Source organism: Crocodylus siamensis, chromosome 4 (assembly GCF_052110815.1).
Source record: "Crocodylus siamensis isolate JL-2025a chromosome 4, ASM5211081v1, whole genome shotgun sequence".
In the NCBI taxonomy this organism is placed as follows: domain Eukaryota; kingdom Metazoa; phylum Chordata; order Crocodylia; family Crocodylidae; genus Crocodylus; species Crocodylus siamensis.
The window spans coordinates 85,763,278-85,775,726 of record NC_143398.1 but is presented as its reverse complement, the minus strand read 5'-3'; the positions used below and the strand labels follow the sequence as shown (position 1 = coordinate 85,775,726).

Sequence of the window (12,449 nt, the reverse complement as noted above, 5' to 3'; positions counted from 1 at the left end):
GTAAATGATAAAAATAGCAATCAAGTGCCTCGGTACCTGCCACTTGGGGATAAAAAACAAAACAGGATTCCAGCTTTTCTGTCACCTCAATAGCATTGGCACCTGTCCAGTAATCTATGACCCTTAACAGCTGTAACATTTGAAGCACCTGAAAGGATGAGCAGACAGACATACACACACTGTGAAGTCCTCCAAAAATGGTTGAAATGTTCCAAAAACAACCATGGAAGAAACAACAACTAATTGAAAGTGCTACAAAATTGCTATTCAAAAGTTACAGTGCTGTTAGAGTGATTATTGGAGTGAAGAATGCATTGCATTCAAAAGCTACCTTTATTCCAACCATGCCATTGATTTAATAAAAGATACCATCACCCCATCCCATGCCCAAATGCATGCCTATTCAAAAGTTACTGTTAGGGGTGCCCACTTTACAGAGCATGACGGCATGTCCAACAGTGCTCCACAGGGGCTAGACAACAGGAATCCTTATGTGTACCCTTCTGCCTCGTGTCTCACGGTTCCAGTGGGTGGGGAGGAGGGGGCATGGCCATTTTTGGATGTGAACAGCCATGCAAGGAATTTTTCTCATCAGCACTGGGGCTGAAGATAACAGTTCCTTGCACCCCTCTCTACCTGCCCTGCTCTTCTAGCCTGATGTATGGAAACAACAAACAAAGCAACCCCTGTTGCATCCCCTGATGGAGAACATCATACTACTGCATGCAGTCATAGTAATTTTCAAACACTTGGACCAAGGGGTGGATCAGGGGGACTGTACATCTCTTTGCAGCTGATGTGCTCCTTTTCCAAAATGCTTAAATGCAGCAGCGTTGGAAGCCATTCAGAAGTTACATCTGTCCATCACCTCACATGTAGTACAGAGTGGTTCCTAATTCCCACCCCCCCCATTTCCACTTCCATTCCTTCCTGCATAATTGTAGCAAGACACTTCAACAGCTCTGCCACCAGCAACACAGACAGCAACTCCACAAAGTTGTACTACTTCTCCTATGCCCTGTAATCAACAGCATTACTTCAATTTTATATCACTGCCACAGAAATGAGGATCTGGCATAATTTCTCTCTTCCCCATGAATGGTGACTGCATTGTAAAATTTCACATCATCACTTTATTCGTACAGCAGACCTGTTAAGGTGGCATTTAGTTCTGTTATCCATGCTAATGTGTTTACTCTGAACTGGCCTTGCTCCACATCATATATTTGTGAATCCAATGCAATTTTGCTTCTACCTCTATTCCTGTGCACAAATCTTTTGTTTTCTCTCGTCCTAGTCCCCTTGGTCCACATAAGTGCAGTGCAAGATTTCATAGACATTTGGCCTGGAAGGGACCCCAGAGGATCGAGTCCAACCCCCCGCCCCAGGGGCAGGAAGTCAGCAGGGATCATAGGATCCCAGTAAGATAAGCATCCAAATGTGTCTTGAAGGCATTCAAAGTGGGTAACTGAATTGCCTCCGGCGCCAGTCTATTCCAAACCTTGGGGGCTCAGACAGTAAAGAAGTTCTTTCTTATGTCCAGCCTGAATTGGTTGTGGTGGAGTTTGTGACTGTTCGATCTTGTCATACCTGGGGGCACTCTGGTGAAGAGACGTTCTCCCAGATCTTCATGAGCACCCCTAATAAACTTATAGGTGGCCATAAGATCACCCCTGAGCCTGAGCTTTTCCAGGCTGAAGAGTCCCATGACTCTATCCCTCCCATCATAAGGTCTGTTTTCCTGACCTCTGATCATGTGCATGGCTCCCCTTTGCACCCTCTCAAGCTTCTCCACATCATTTTTGAATTGTGGAGCCCAAAACTGGATGTAGTACTCCAGCTGTGCCCCCACCAAAGCTGAGTACGATGGGAGAATTATGTCCCAGGATTTGAGAAGCATCTATGGATGCAAGCCAGTGTTTTGCTTGCTTGACTAGCTGCAGCATCACATTGAAGGCTCATGTTCATCTTGTAGTCAATGATAACCCCCAAGTCCCTTTCATCCATAGTGCTAACCAGCATAGCACTGCCGAGCCTATAAGGATGCTGCAGGTTTTTCCTCCCAGGGTGCAGAACCTTGCATTTTTCAGTGTTGAACACCATCAGGTTCTCATCCACCCATTTCACGAGCCTGTCAAGATCTACCTGGATCACCCTCCTGTCCTCAGGTGTGGATGCTTTACCCCAGAGTTTGGCGTCATGGGCAAACTTGGCCAGTCTGCTTCTGACACCAATGTCCACATCATTGATGAAGATGTTAAATAGTATAGGCCCTAGGACAAAGCCTTGAGGGACCCCACAGGTGACCGCGCACCAGGACAATCAACTTCCATCAACCACCACCCTCTGGGTCCTACCACGGAGCCAAATCCCCAGCCAGCAGATTGTGGTGAGGTCGAGGCCTCAGCTCGCCAGTTTAGCCAAGAGGCGATCACGTGATGCCAGATCGAAGGCTTTTTTAAAGTCGAGGTATACGACGTCGATCTCTTCCCCCATGTCCAGGTGATAGGTCACCTGGTCGTAAAAGGAAATGAGATTGGTCAAGCAAGACCTATCTACAACAAACCCATGCTGGGTATCCCTCAGGATATTGCCGTCAGCTAGTCTGTTAAGGATGGCCTCCTTGATAATCTTTTCCAAGACCTACCCCAAGATAGAGGTCAGGCTGATGGGCCTGTAGTTTGCCAGATCTACTTTCCTCCCTTTCCTGAAGATAGGCACCATATTGGCCCTCTTCCAATCTTCAGACACTTCACCAGAGTGCCAAGAGCTCTCAAAAGATCTGTGCCAGGGGCTGAGCTATGATGCTTGCCAGCTCCTTGAGTACCCTTGGGTGTAACCCATCAGGGCCGGCTGACTTGAAGGTGTCCAGCCTGTCAAGGTGTTCCTTCATGAGGTCAGCTTCGATGGAGGGCAAGGAATCTCCCATGCATGGGCCTCCCTGTCCCACAGAGGGCATGGGCGTCCCATGGGACTGGTGAAAAACTGATGCAAAGTACCCATTTAGCAAGTTCGCTTTTTCCTGGGCATCGGTTGTCAGTTGCCCCATCTGGCAAGGGTTGGGCAAAGGTGAACGGGACAGCAGAATCCTCTTCCCTATCACACTACAGCAGTAGATCCACTCCATCACTTCCATACTTCCTCCAGGGACAAAAGGTATTTCTGAAGGTTATGTCTACACTGCAGTCAGAAGTGATCTGCCCAAGTTAGGTTTAAATGAGTCAGCTCAGACACCAAGAGCAGTCTAGCTGCAGGAGCCCAGAGTTCAGGGCAGGATGCAAACTTCAGGTCAGGAAGCTTAAAATGTTATGTATAATTTCATCTGTAAACTATATTCATGATTATCTGTTTCTTATCAACATAAAAATAAATGAGCAATATCAAAATCACTGAAAAACAAAGTTTTACTTACATAAATTTTCACTGTAGAAAAATCAATTTTGTCTTGTCCTTCCCTTTTGCCTTTGCACAGAACAGTACTGTGTTTTGGGTTTTTGGTAATATTTTGAACACTGAAACGTATGGTTTCCAAATGTGAACCATTCTCATAACGGAGAAAAACTTCAATCTCATTTTTGGAAATGTCTAAGTTGTCATTTTCTTTCTGGAAATTAAAAATGAAAAACAGGTACAAAACCTGGCAAAATTTAACACTATCATATGTGAAAAGTAAGTGTATATTTACTGCTTTGTTTGTTTTTTTAAACTTACGTATAACTTTAACTCCAGATGAGGGTCCATCTCAGTTTGCAGTTCGTAGTTAATGAATACAGGATCAGGATGATACTGCAACTTAATACATGATTTGTGGACATTTTCCACTTTTAAGAGCACATCAACAATTTTACTTGCTTTTGCATGGCTAACTGCTGGTGCTAGAAAATGACACCAAGTAGTATTTTCAGGGTAACTTGAGACCTAGAAAACCAACAAGAAAACTGTGACCCTGATGAAGTACTCCAAGGCACCCAAAGTCATTTGAAATCTTGCTGTTATCACACAGGCTTCTGCTAAGCCTTTTTTTTAGAATCTTTGTACTCTATTATTAAAAGTTTCTGTCTTAGTGGCCTTTGCTTTTTTAGGCATCAGCCACACTAACTGCCACAAACTGTTCTGACACTGCATCTACACTGAAGAGCCAGAGGGCTGGTACAACATGAAGCATCTACACTGAAGAGCCAGAGGGCTGGTACAACATGAAGCATCTACACTGAAGAGCCAGAGGGCTGGTACAACATGAAGCTTTTCAAGATATATGGGGAGAGGCCGAGACTCTTTAGAGCTGAAAGAGGAGAATTGTGCAGGGAAATTGACTATTTTAAGCCTGCTGTGTGTAAAACCAGGCATAAAATTGTATTCAGATAAATAGCTATGTTTGATTCAATGGGACTCCTCAAATTAAGAGTATGCTTAAATGTTTGAAAAACAGGGCCTTCAACCTTAAGAATGAAACATGTCTCTTTAAAAACACATATTTTGTTACCGCAAAGACAGTTAAGACTTACATTCAGATGTGATCCCTGTTCATCTGAAATAACCACACCATCTGCTACATTAACATTTCTACCAAACAAAGTTATTTTGCGACCACCACTGTAAAAAAAAAAGTAAAAATAAAAATTGAAAAGTTGATGTCAGGGATTTCCTATAAGTGCATCTTGTTCTTGCTGTTTATGTTTGCAATTTTTATTAAAGAATTAACAATGAATGTACAACAATTTGCCGTGGTACAGCAGACAAAATAAAAAGTTGCATGTCAAGGTAACTGGCATGCCAGATTCTCTAGTTATACAATGATATTCTAAAAGTATTTAAGTGTAAAATAGTTTAGTGCCTCTCCGAAAACCTTGTTTGCTAATGTCAACCACAACTAGTATAATAATTTGCAGATGCATATTCCTTGTTAGCTTTTTCATATATTTTCCTCCATTCAAATACTAACTGGATGTGCTCACTAAGGGCTAGATTATGAGCTAAAGCTTGCTTGTCCTTAATAGGAACTGAAGGGGCTCAGCTCTGTCACACGGAACAGAAAAGAAAACGAGCAGTTTAACTAAAATAAATTAGAGGGAAAAATCAAAATATACTTGAATATGTTTATACTACCTGCCACTTATAGATAAGATTGAACTCTAGCCCTGTGGTTTATTTTTCATTTACTATTAAGGACTGTTAAATAAACAGGAGTTTTGTAATTTAGCACAAATACAGAATAAAGTATTCATCTTTGCACAGTAAACTATTTCAGTTCATTGGGTTAAAATTCATTCCTGGCACATGAAGGGTTACAATAGATTTATTAGGTTAGAAGCCTAGTTGGTGAACATGAATGGAGCTTTTTCAAAGTCAGTGCAGCTACCTCAAAGCCAGTCAAATTAATATCACCTCAATGGACTGAATTTTAATCAAAAATATAAAATGTAAAAGTATGCAAAAATTACCTGGCCCAGGAGCTGTTTGGTCTAATATTAATACATGATGGTGGTGAGACATAGTATAGCGTCACTGGTGATGAGCACTTATCCTTAGCAGCACTTACGCAAACTCTCTTGGCTTCTTTGCGTCCCCGAGGGAGAGAGAATTTCATGTGTGTGTCGTTTAACGCCTTGCCAACACTGATGCTGGAGAAAGAAAATAATATTTGGACTTACAGCGGTTTACGTGGCACAGAAAAGCTCAGCCTGACTCTAGAGCTACACATGGCTGTTAAGAGACACAAGTGATCCTCCTGTGGGAGTCCCGAGTCGGATCACAGCTTCCATGTAATAAAGGGCCATCTGCCTCATGCAAACAGACTGACATCAGTATCATCTCTCCCTGTTACTAAAGGCAACCCATAAGGTGAAAAAAGGAAACGGGGAGCAAAGGGGTAAAAGAACTCTCTGAACAATCATGAAGGGTCCAAACAAGTCTGTAGATGAAACTGTTAAGAACCACACAATAATCACAGGATATGTCCAGACATTTCCTCATGGCCACATGGTTAAAATACGTCATGAAGTGACAGATTTTCACTGCAAAATTACTGTGAGTCTTCTGTGCCACTGAAGCGGCTCAGCAGCTCTTCAAGATGGAGCATCTTTCATTCTAGAACAATATACTAACTCACAAAATTTACCCCCCTTGCCCATTGCTCATATCCGTAAACAGTGACTCACCCAGGGGCCACCCACTTTGTCCCCCTCATCCTCCCAAAAACCCCCAAAACAGGTGGAGCTCTGGAACATAATAGGGGTGCATGGGCAGGTCAAAACCTTTTGTTTAGAGAGAAACTTAAGGGTAAGTGTTGTGTGCATAATTTTCACTGTGCTAAATAAAATTAGACACTTGTGTCAGTCTGACTTACATTTCTCGTTTACAGCCACCAGACCCAGTCAACACCACCTTCAAATCTAATTCTTTTGTAAAGTTTCTTCCTTCAATGATCACTTCACCTTTCCCTAATGTTGATATTGATGAAGGTTTTATGGAATTAATGTGGATATACTATGGGAAAGAAAACAAAACCTGGTGAGAAATAAGTCTCTAAAAAACAACTCTCAGGTACTGAATTTAAAATATTTTAAAAAATGCATCTTTCCTGCTTACTGTAACATGCCTAAATTAAATCCTGAGGTGAGTAACCATAATTCCTTTTCAAGTCAATTATTTTAGCAACTCTTTAAGTTTGTAATTCTTTTGGAAGAATTCTTAACAGGAAGTAAAATCTAACATATTGAAAGATACTCATTGCAGTTTAAAAAGCAAGGCAGAACAAAACCTATGATAACTATAACTGAAATCAGAGAATCAGAGAAATAGCCAGAAAAGTTGTAACTAGGTAGAATTGGAAAGACAAGGGAAGAGAAATTACCCAGTTCACTGGAAACTCTTTATGAAACCAGGTACTACGAAGTCAAATTTTGAAGGTACAGAATATCTTATATTGAATAATAACAATTATATATTTCCTAGTCATACATAAGACATTACTGCCAGTAAATACTGGTTCAGGAATGCAACCTAAAAATTGCACTATTTTTCAAACAAATTTATTTTTGTGTCCAAAAAGTAAAATTTTTGAGCAAAAATAAGAGGGAAAATATTTTCTCTATTTTTTAAATTTACTTTCTCGGTGCTTGAGGTCATGTGTAGACGAAACGAGATGTATATGTGCATGACACTTTAAAGCGGGCTAAATGCTTTTGCACTGCTTTAATGGTGTTGGTGTTTGCACACCTTGGCAGTGTATTGTGAATTAATTCCAGCCGCTGTAGGGAATTTGGTGATGTAATGCACCTTAAGTGACTTGGAGCGTGGCAAACTAAAACTCCTTTGAGTTTTAGCCTGCCTGTCTGAGCTGCACAGCGGCCGTGTGCTTCCCTCCATGGCTGCAGTAACCCCTGGGACCACCCAAGCTGGGTGCCTGCAGGCGGGTGCCTGGGGGGGGGGGGAAGGTGCTGCTGCTGCAGAGGGAAGCACCAACTCCCCACACAGCCCAGGGACTGCTCTATCCACTGGCAGCTCACCCTCCCCTCTCCACTGGTGAGGCAGGTAAGTCAGTGGGGTGTATGCACGATACGGGGGTTTAGTCAGCCCTAAATTGATGCAGTATTTTTTAAAACCCACCACTTCAATTTAGGACCGTTTCATCTACACAGGTTAGTCACTTTCACTGTTTTCTCTATGTTATAATCAGTTAGTCAGTTTCCTCTCTCTACCTTTTCAGGAAAAGCAGAGGTGACAAAAACATATTTTAAACTAGGAAAATGTGAGTCTAAAACCACAAACTAGCTGGGGCCTTCAAAATGTAAATGATTTTTAACTCCTTCCCTTTTTAAAGTTGACTACATGGCATTTATAAAATAACCCTTTTAAAGCTTAGAGCCTTGTGATTATTGTAACTTTTCAGGAGCCAGTTGACATAGACCTACTCTCCCCATTAAGAGTTTGGCTCAACCTGGCTGTATAATCCCTGAGCATGGTTCTGAGTTACTCTGTTCCTACATTTTGGGAATCTTTGGAGGATAATGGGATAACTTTGGTGTTTTAAGCCATTTTTGTGCTTCCCATTTTCTGGGTCTTTCCAGAAGTCTGGCTTCTGGAGTAAGTCAGAAGAAAGCCTGGGCTGCTCTGACTCATAGGCTGGGGACAGATATTACAAATAAACAGGTTTAAGTGATCAGAAATTGGTTTAAACCTGTAACAGAACAGACATTCAGTGCACATAAACCAGCTTGAGAAGGGCTGAAACCGGTTTGAGATAAAACTGGTTGAATGTAGTATCAGATTTAACTGATTTGGGTCAAAGTGATTTATGCAATGTCTGTCCTGGTTTAAGTTCAACCAGACTCTTCCAGCATCCCAGATGCTTTGCAACTTTGGGCAGCGCCCTGCTTTCTGCTCCAGCCCATCAGGGCTGGCCCCTCCTCAGCTGCCTGGGTGGAGCTCCAGCAGAGACTGCAGGTACAGCAACGTCTTCTTGGCTTCCTCCTACTCCCCTCACCACTCCCTGCTCAAGCAGGGATTCCCCCCTCCCCTCTGCCTTACACAGACATCTCTTAGCATTAGCTAGAATAGTATATGCTACCTACAGTCTGTGCTGTGGAAGACAAGACAAAGCAGACAGCACAGTTTTGGCTTAGCGCTTTTTGGAGCTAATCCAGAGGTAGCTGGTAACATCCCTCTGATCCTTCCTTGGAGAAAGTTATTTAAGAAGAGCTTGAACTAATGAGAGAGCCTTTTGTTTTCTGATGGGCTGATAAATGCTAACAACTCCCTGTGTAATTCGCTGCTGTGTAAGTAAATACTGCGTACCCCCTTGCTGGTTGGGAAATGGGGTGGAACCCCTCCCTACTCAGAGGGTCCTGAGGGCCTGGCCATGCCCCCCCCTCAGCTGAGCATTCTGGAAGGGAGGGAGGGGTGCTCTAGTGTCCCCGGCTTCTTCCTTGAGCCACTGCAGGCATGTGCCTGTATTTCTTCAGTCCAGAGGACTGTGCAATTACAAACTGGCTCAACTTAGCCAGGTTAGACTAACCTGCAAAGATCAAATCAATTCAGGCTCAAGCTTTTTGAATGTCTATCCCTAGCCATACTCTGAACCCTTATGCCCACTCAAAGACCTGAAAAGCATACAATAAACATAGTGCAATATATACTGGCTACATCCCCAACATACCATCAATCCACCCTCTTCATTATGGACTGAGAACAGAGTTTGTGCAGAACCCTTATGCCAGCTCCAAATGAGTTAAAAAGAGTCTCTTCACAAGCCTATCCCATTAAGAACTCATTCAGGGTAATAAGGGGATTTGCATAAGGGCTTATCTACAAGACACCTGGCCCTATAGGCCAGATTAGTAATACAGGGGTCCCTATGTTCCAGATCCAGAGTGCAGAACTGTGACATCTGCTCTGTGGAGCTGCCCATGGAGACAAATTTGGCAGTGGGACAAGTGACAACTGTATTGTTGTGGCTCCTGATGCTGCAGCAGCTGCTGCTCATCTGACCAACAAATTTCCAGTCTACAGGCAACCCCATAAGTCAAGTGACACAGGCCATATTTTTGACACCCCCTCATCTACATGATATTGTAATAAATTAGGGTAGGAACTTGCAGTGTAGTAGCTACTCCACATCATCTTCTCATATGGACTTTCCTAGTGCACACTTAGAACAAGGTAGCTCATTCCACTCTGAAAGTGGAGTACGCTACTACACTCCATCTTTGGTTATCCAAATCCCCATGGAAAGTGGATGGTGTAAAGCTGGTTGGACAAATTAATTAATTTGGAAAAGGATTAGGGATACAGAAATGTACTAAAAATGTTTAAAAAGGAAAAGCATATACTACCAACAGCTACAAATTACAGTACTGTATCAAGCTTGAAAGTACTTGTGAGAAATAAAGCCTGGAAGAAAACAAATTCCTACATAATACCAACAACTACAAGTTAGTATGAAAAATGTTGTCATTCGGATTACCAAGGGTTCATATAACTGAGGATATACTATATATACAAAGGAACATACCTTGGTGCGCACCAGGAATTGCCAGGGACAGAGTTAGGGAGAAGTTTTATTTCCCTGTATAGCTACGTAACAGTTTTCTAGCTACATACCTACAATTTTACCTACCATTTATGCACAGGTAGGTAATCTACTATGGACAGATAAGCACACACGCATAGACTATGGGCTATAAATACTGCCTGTGCAGGCATATGGTACACCCACTGTGGATACATATCAATGTCTATGTCATGAAAACATAACTGGCCAGAAACCCATAACTAACAAGCGTTAGCTAAAGGAAGAGACTTTTTCCCATGCTTCATTACCAATAGCTAAATAGCTAAATCACTCACCTACGAAGTTCCAAGTGATAGGTTCTGATCCCCCAACCTCTGTGACCACAGGGGATTTGAATCTGTTCATAACTAACATTTTAGCACAATGCTCAAAACCTCATGCCACAAGTTAGGCATTATACATTGTTTATTTTACTGCTCCTTTTGAAGGTGGCTCCCTGGGCTAAGAGCAGGGCACAGAATCGTATGCACACATTGACAACCTGGGGTACAGTGGTTTGTGCCCCAGGCTGGGAACTTAGAGAAACACAGGTTCAAGTCCCTACTAGGTTAAGAGGGGCTTAGGATCCCAGTCTTCAGTTTCCCAGGTTGAGCCTAAGTCACTCGATTTTGGAGCTAAAATACTCCTGCTCTTTCTGGGGCTCATGTGTGCATGTAGCAGCATAGCTGTCTGGCCAATTAAGCCTATGAGCACACACTTGTGTGTCAACACTGCAGTAACAGAATTTAAAACTGTGCATAAGTGCCAAAAATACCAGGTTCTTGGCTAGAAAACTGACATTTAGGTGCACAGCCAGGGAAACAGAATTCCACTCTTACTGCAGATTAGCTTGTGCCCTGTCAATTCACATTCTGCCTTCCTGCACTCCAGCTTCCCTGTGGGAACAAGCGCAAAGTGGAAATCAACTCCCCTTAGAAAGTGAATTTGCTCCAGATGTCCAAGTATGACTAATCTATAAGAAAGGTGAGTATAAGTTTCACAGGGGTTGTCTACATGTGCATTAATTCCACAGAAAGCTTATTGTGCAGTAAAATACTCCCAACAGGAGGAGTTCAGGGCAGGGATACTCCTGCCCTGATCTCCTGCCATAAGGCAGCCAGGGGGAGCTCTAGGCTCCCCCAGGTGCCAGCCCTAGGCTGGCATGGGACACCAGGATAGGGCCTGGGCTCCAGAAAGGTGAGGGGCAGCTGTTTCCAGCCCCAGGGCACAGGGCTGGGAAAGTGTTCCCACCCCCTGCCCCGATCACTAAACCGTTGTGGGGGAGGGGGCACTTTTCCAACTCCCTGCTCCAATCAGCCCGTGGGACAGCTGGCAGCAAGCCACTAGCTGGGCAGTTCTTGGCCAGGCTGTGGCTCAAGATGGAAGCAAGAGCTCACCAGTCCCAGAGCTGCTCAGCTCCCCACTCCTGTGGGAAGCCAGGAGACCTGCAGCACAGGAACAGCAGGGGACAAAGAGGGACCTGGGTCCCCACCCTGATTGGCTTCCAACTCCTGGTCAACATCTACATGAGCCCTACTATACAGTTAGTTTAGTACCCGGATTTACAGGTACTACTTAACTGTGCAGTAGACTAATTTACTGCACAGTAGCTGTTGCACATAGTTATACGGTTATGTTTTAGTGTGCAGTAGTTAATCTAGTGCACAGTAAAACATCTCATGTAGGGAAAAGCAGCTAACAAACAGAAAATTAAAGAGAGAAATCATTACACAGGATAATGCTTAAAGTTTCATCATTAAATCATACCTTCACCATACTACACGGCATTGGCTTCCTTACTTGAATACCAAATCACACTTAAAGCTCAAGTGTTAATATTCACAGCTCTCAACAGCGCTGGCTCAAGCAGCCTATGTAACTGTACGCGCCCACAGTGCTTGTGTTGCTTAGTCACAAAGAGGGCACGAACTTCACCACTGAGACTCCCAACGACAGAAGAATGAGAGCGCTTTCTCAAGAGTTAGCCTAAAGGCCTAGGGCAACACACTTCCTCAATACCATCACTTACACATGCAAAATACACTTCTTCAATTCTGCAGCACAAGAGAATCCCAGTAATAATGAGGAGAAAGAGAAGAGAAAAGCAAAGTGATATTTTTAAATGTGAGCATTTGTAAGGTTCTCAGATACCATGGAGATAAGTGCACTATAAATACGTCAAGAAAGACGCAAAGAGAAGATGACTGCTGCTTGAGCAGCAGGGCTTGGAAATATGGGGACAGATCCTCAGCTACTGTAAATCTATAAGTCAGCAGTTTCTCTGGCTTCAGTGGCCACACCAGTTTACACGCACAGGTGATCTGACCCACCGTGCTTTAAAAGGCATAATACTTTACCGGTGCTAAGACAAGTATCCTGGCTTTTGCTCCACCTTTGG

At 43.2% G+C, this 12,449-nt stretch overlaps 1 protein-coding gene across 2 annotated transcripts in view; it reads right to left on the bottom strand.

Annotated features, from left to right (window-relative positions):
• Positions 1-12,449, bottom strand: part of PLXNC1 (plexin C1) — a 92,252-nt gene that overhangs the window by 43,802 nt on the left and 36,001 nt on the right. For both annotated transcript variants that reach the window (XM_090042699.1, XM_090042700.1), the window contains exons 9-13: positions 6,347-6,486; positions 5,442-5,621; positions 4,506-4,593; positions 3,712-3,918; positions 3,413-3,604 (exon numbers count right to left, since the gene is read on the bottom strand). In XM_090042699.1, coding sequence (XP_089898825.1) covers positions 3,413-3,604; positions 3,712-3,918; positions 4,506-4,593; positions 5,442-5,621; positions 6,347-6,486 — 807 coding nt within the window. The remainder of the gene's footprint in view (positions 1-3,412; positions 3,605-3,711; positions 3,919-4,505; positions 4,594-5,441; positions 5,622-6,346; positions 6,487-12,449) is intronic.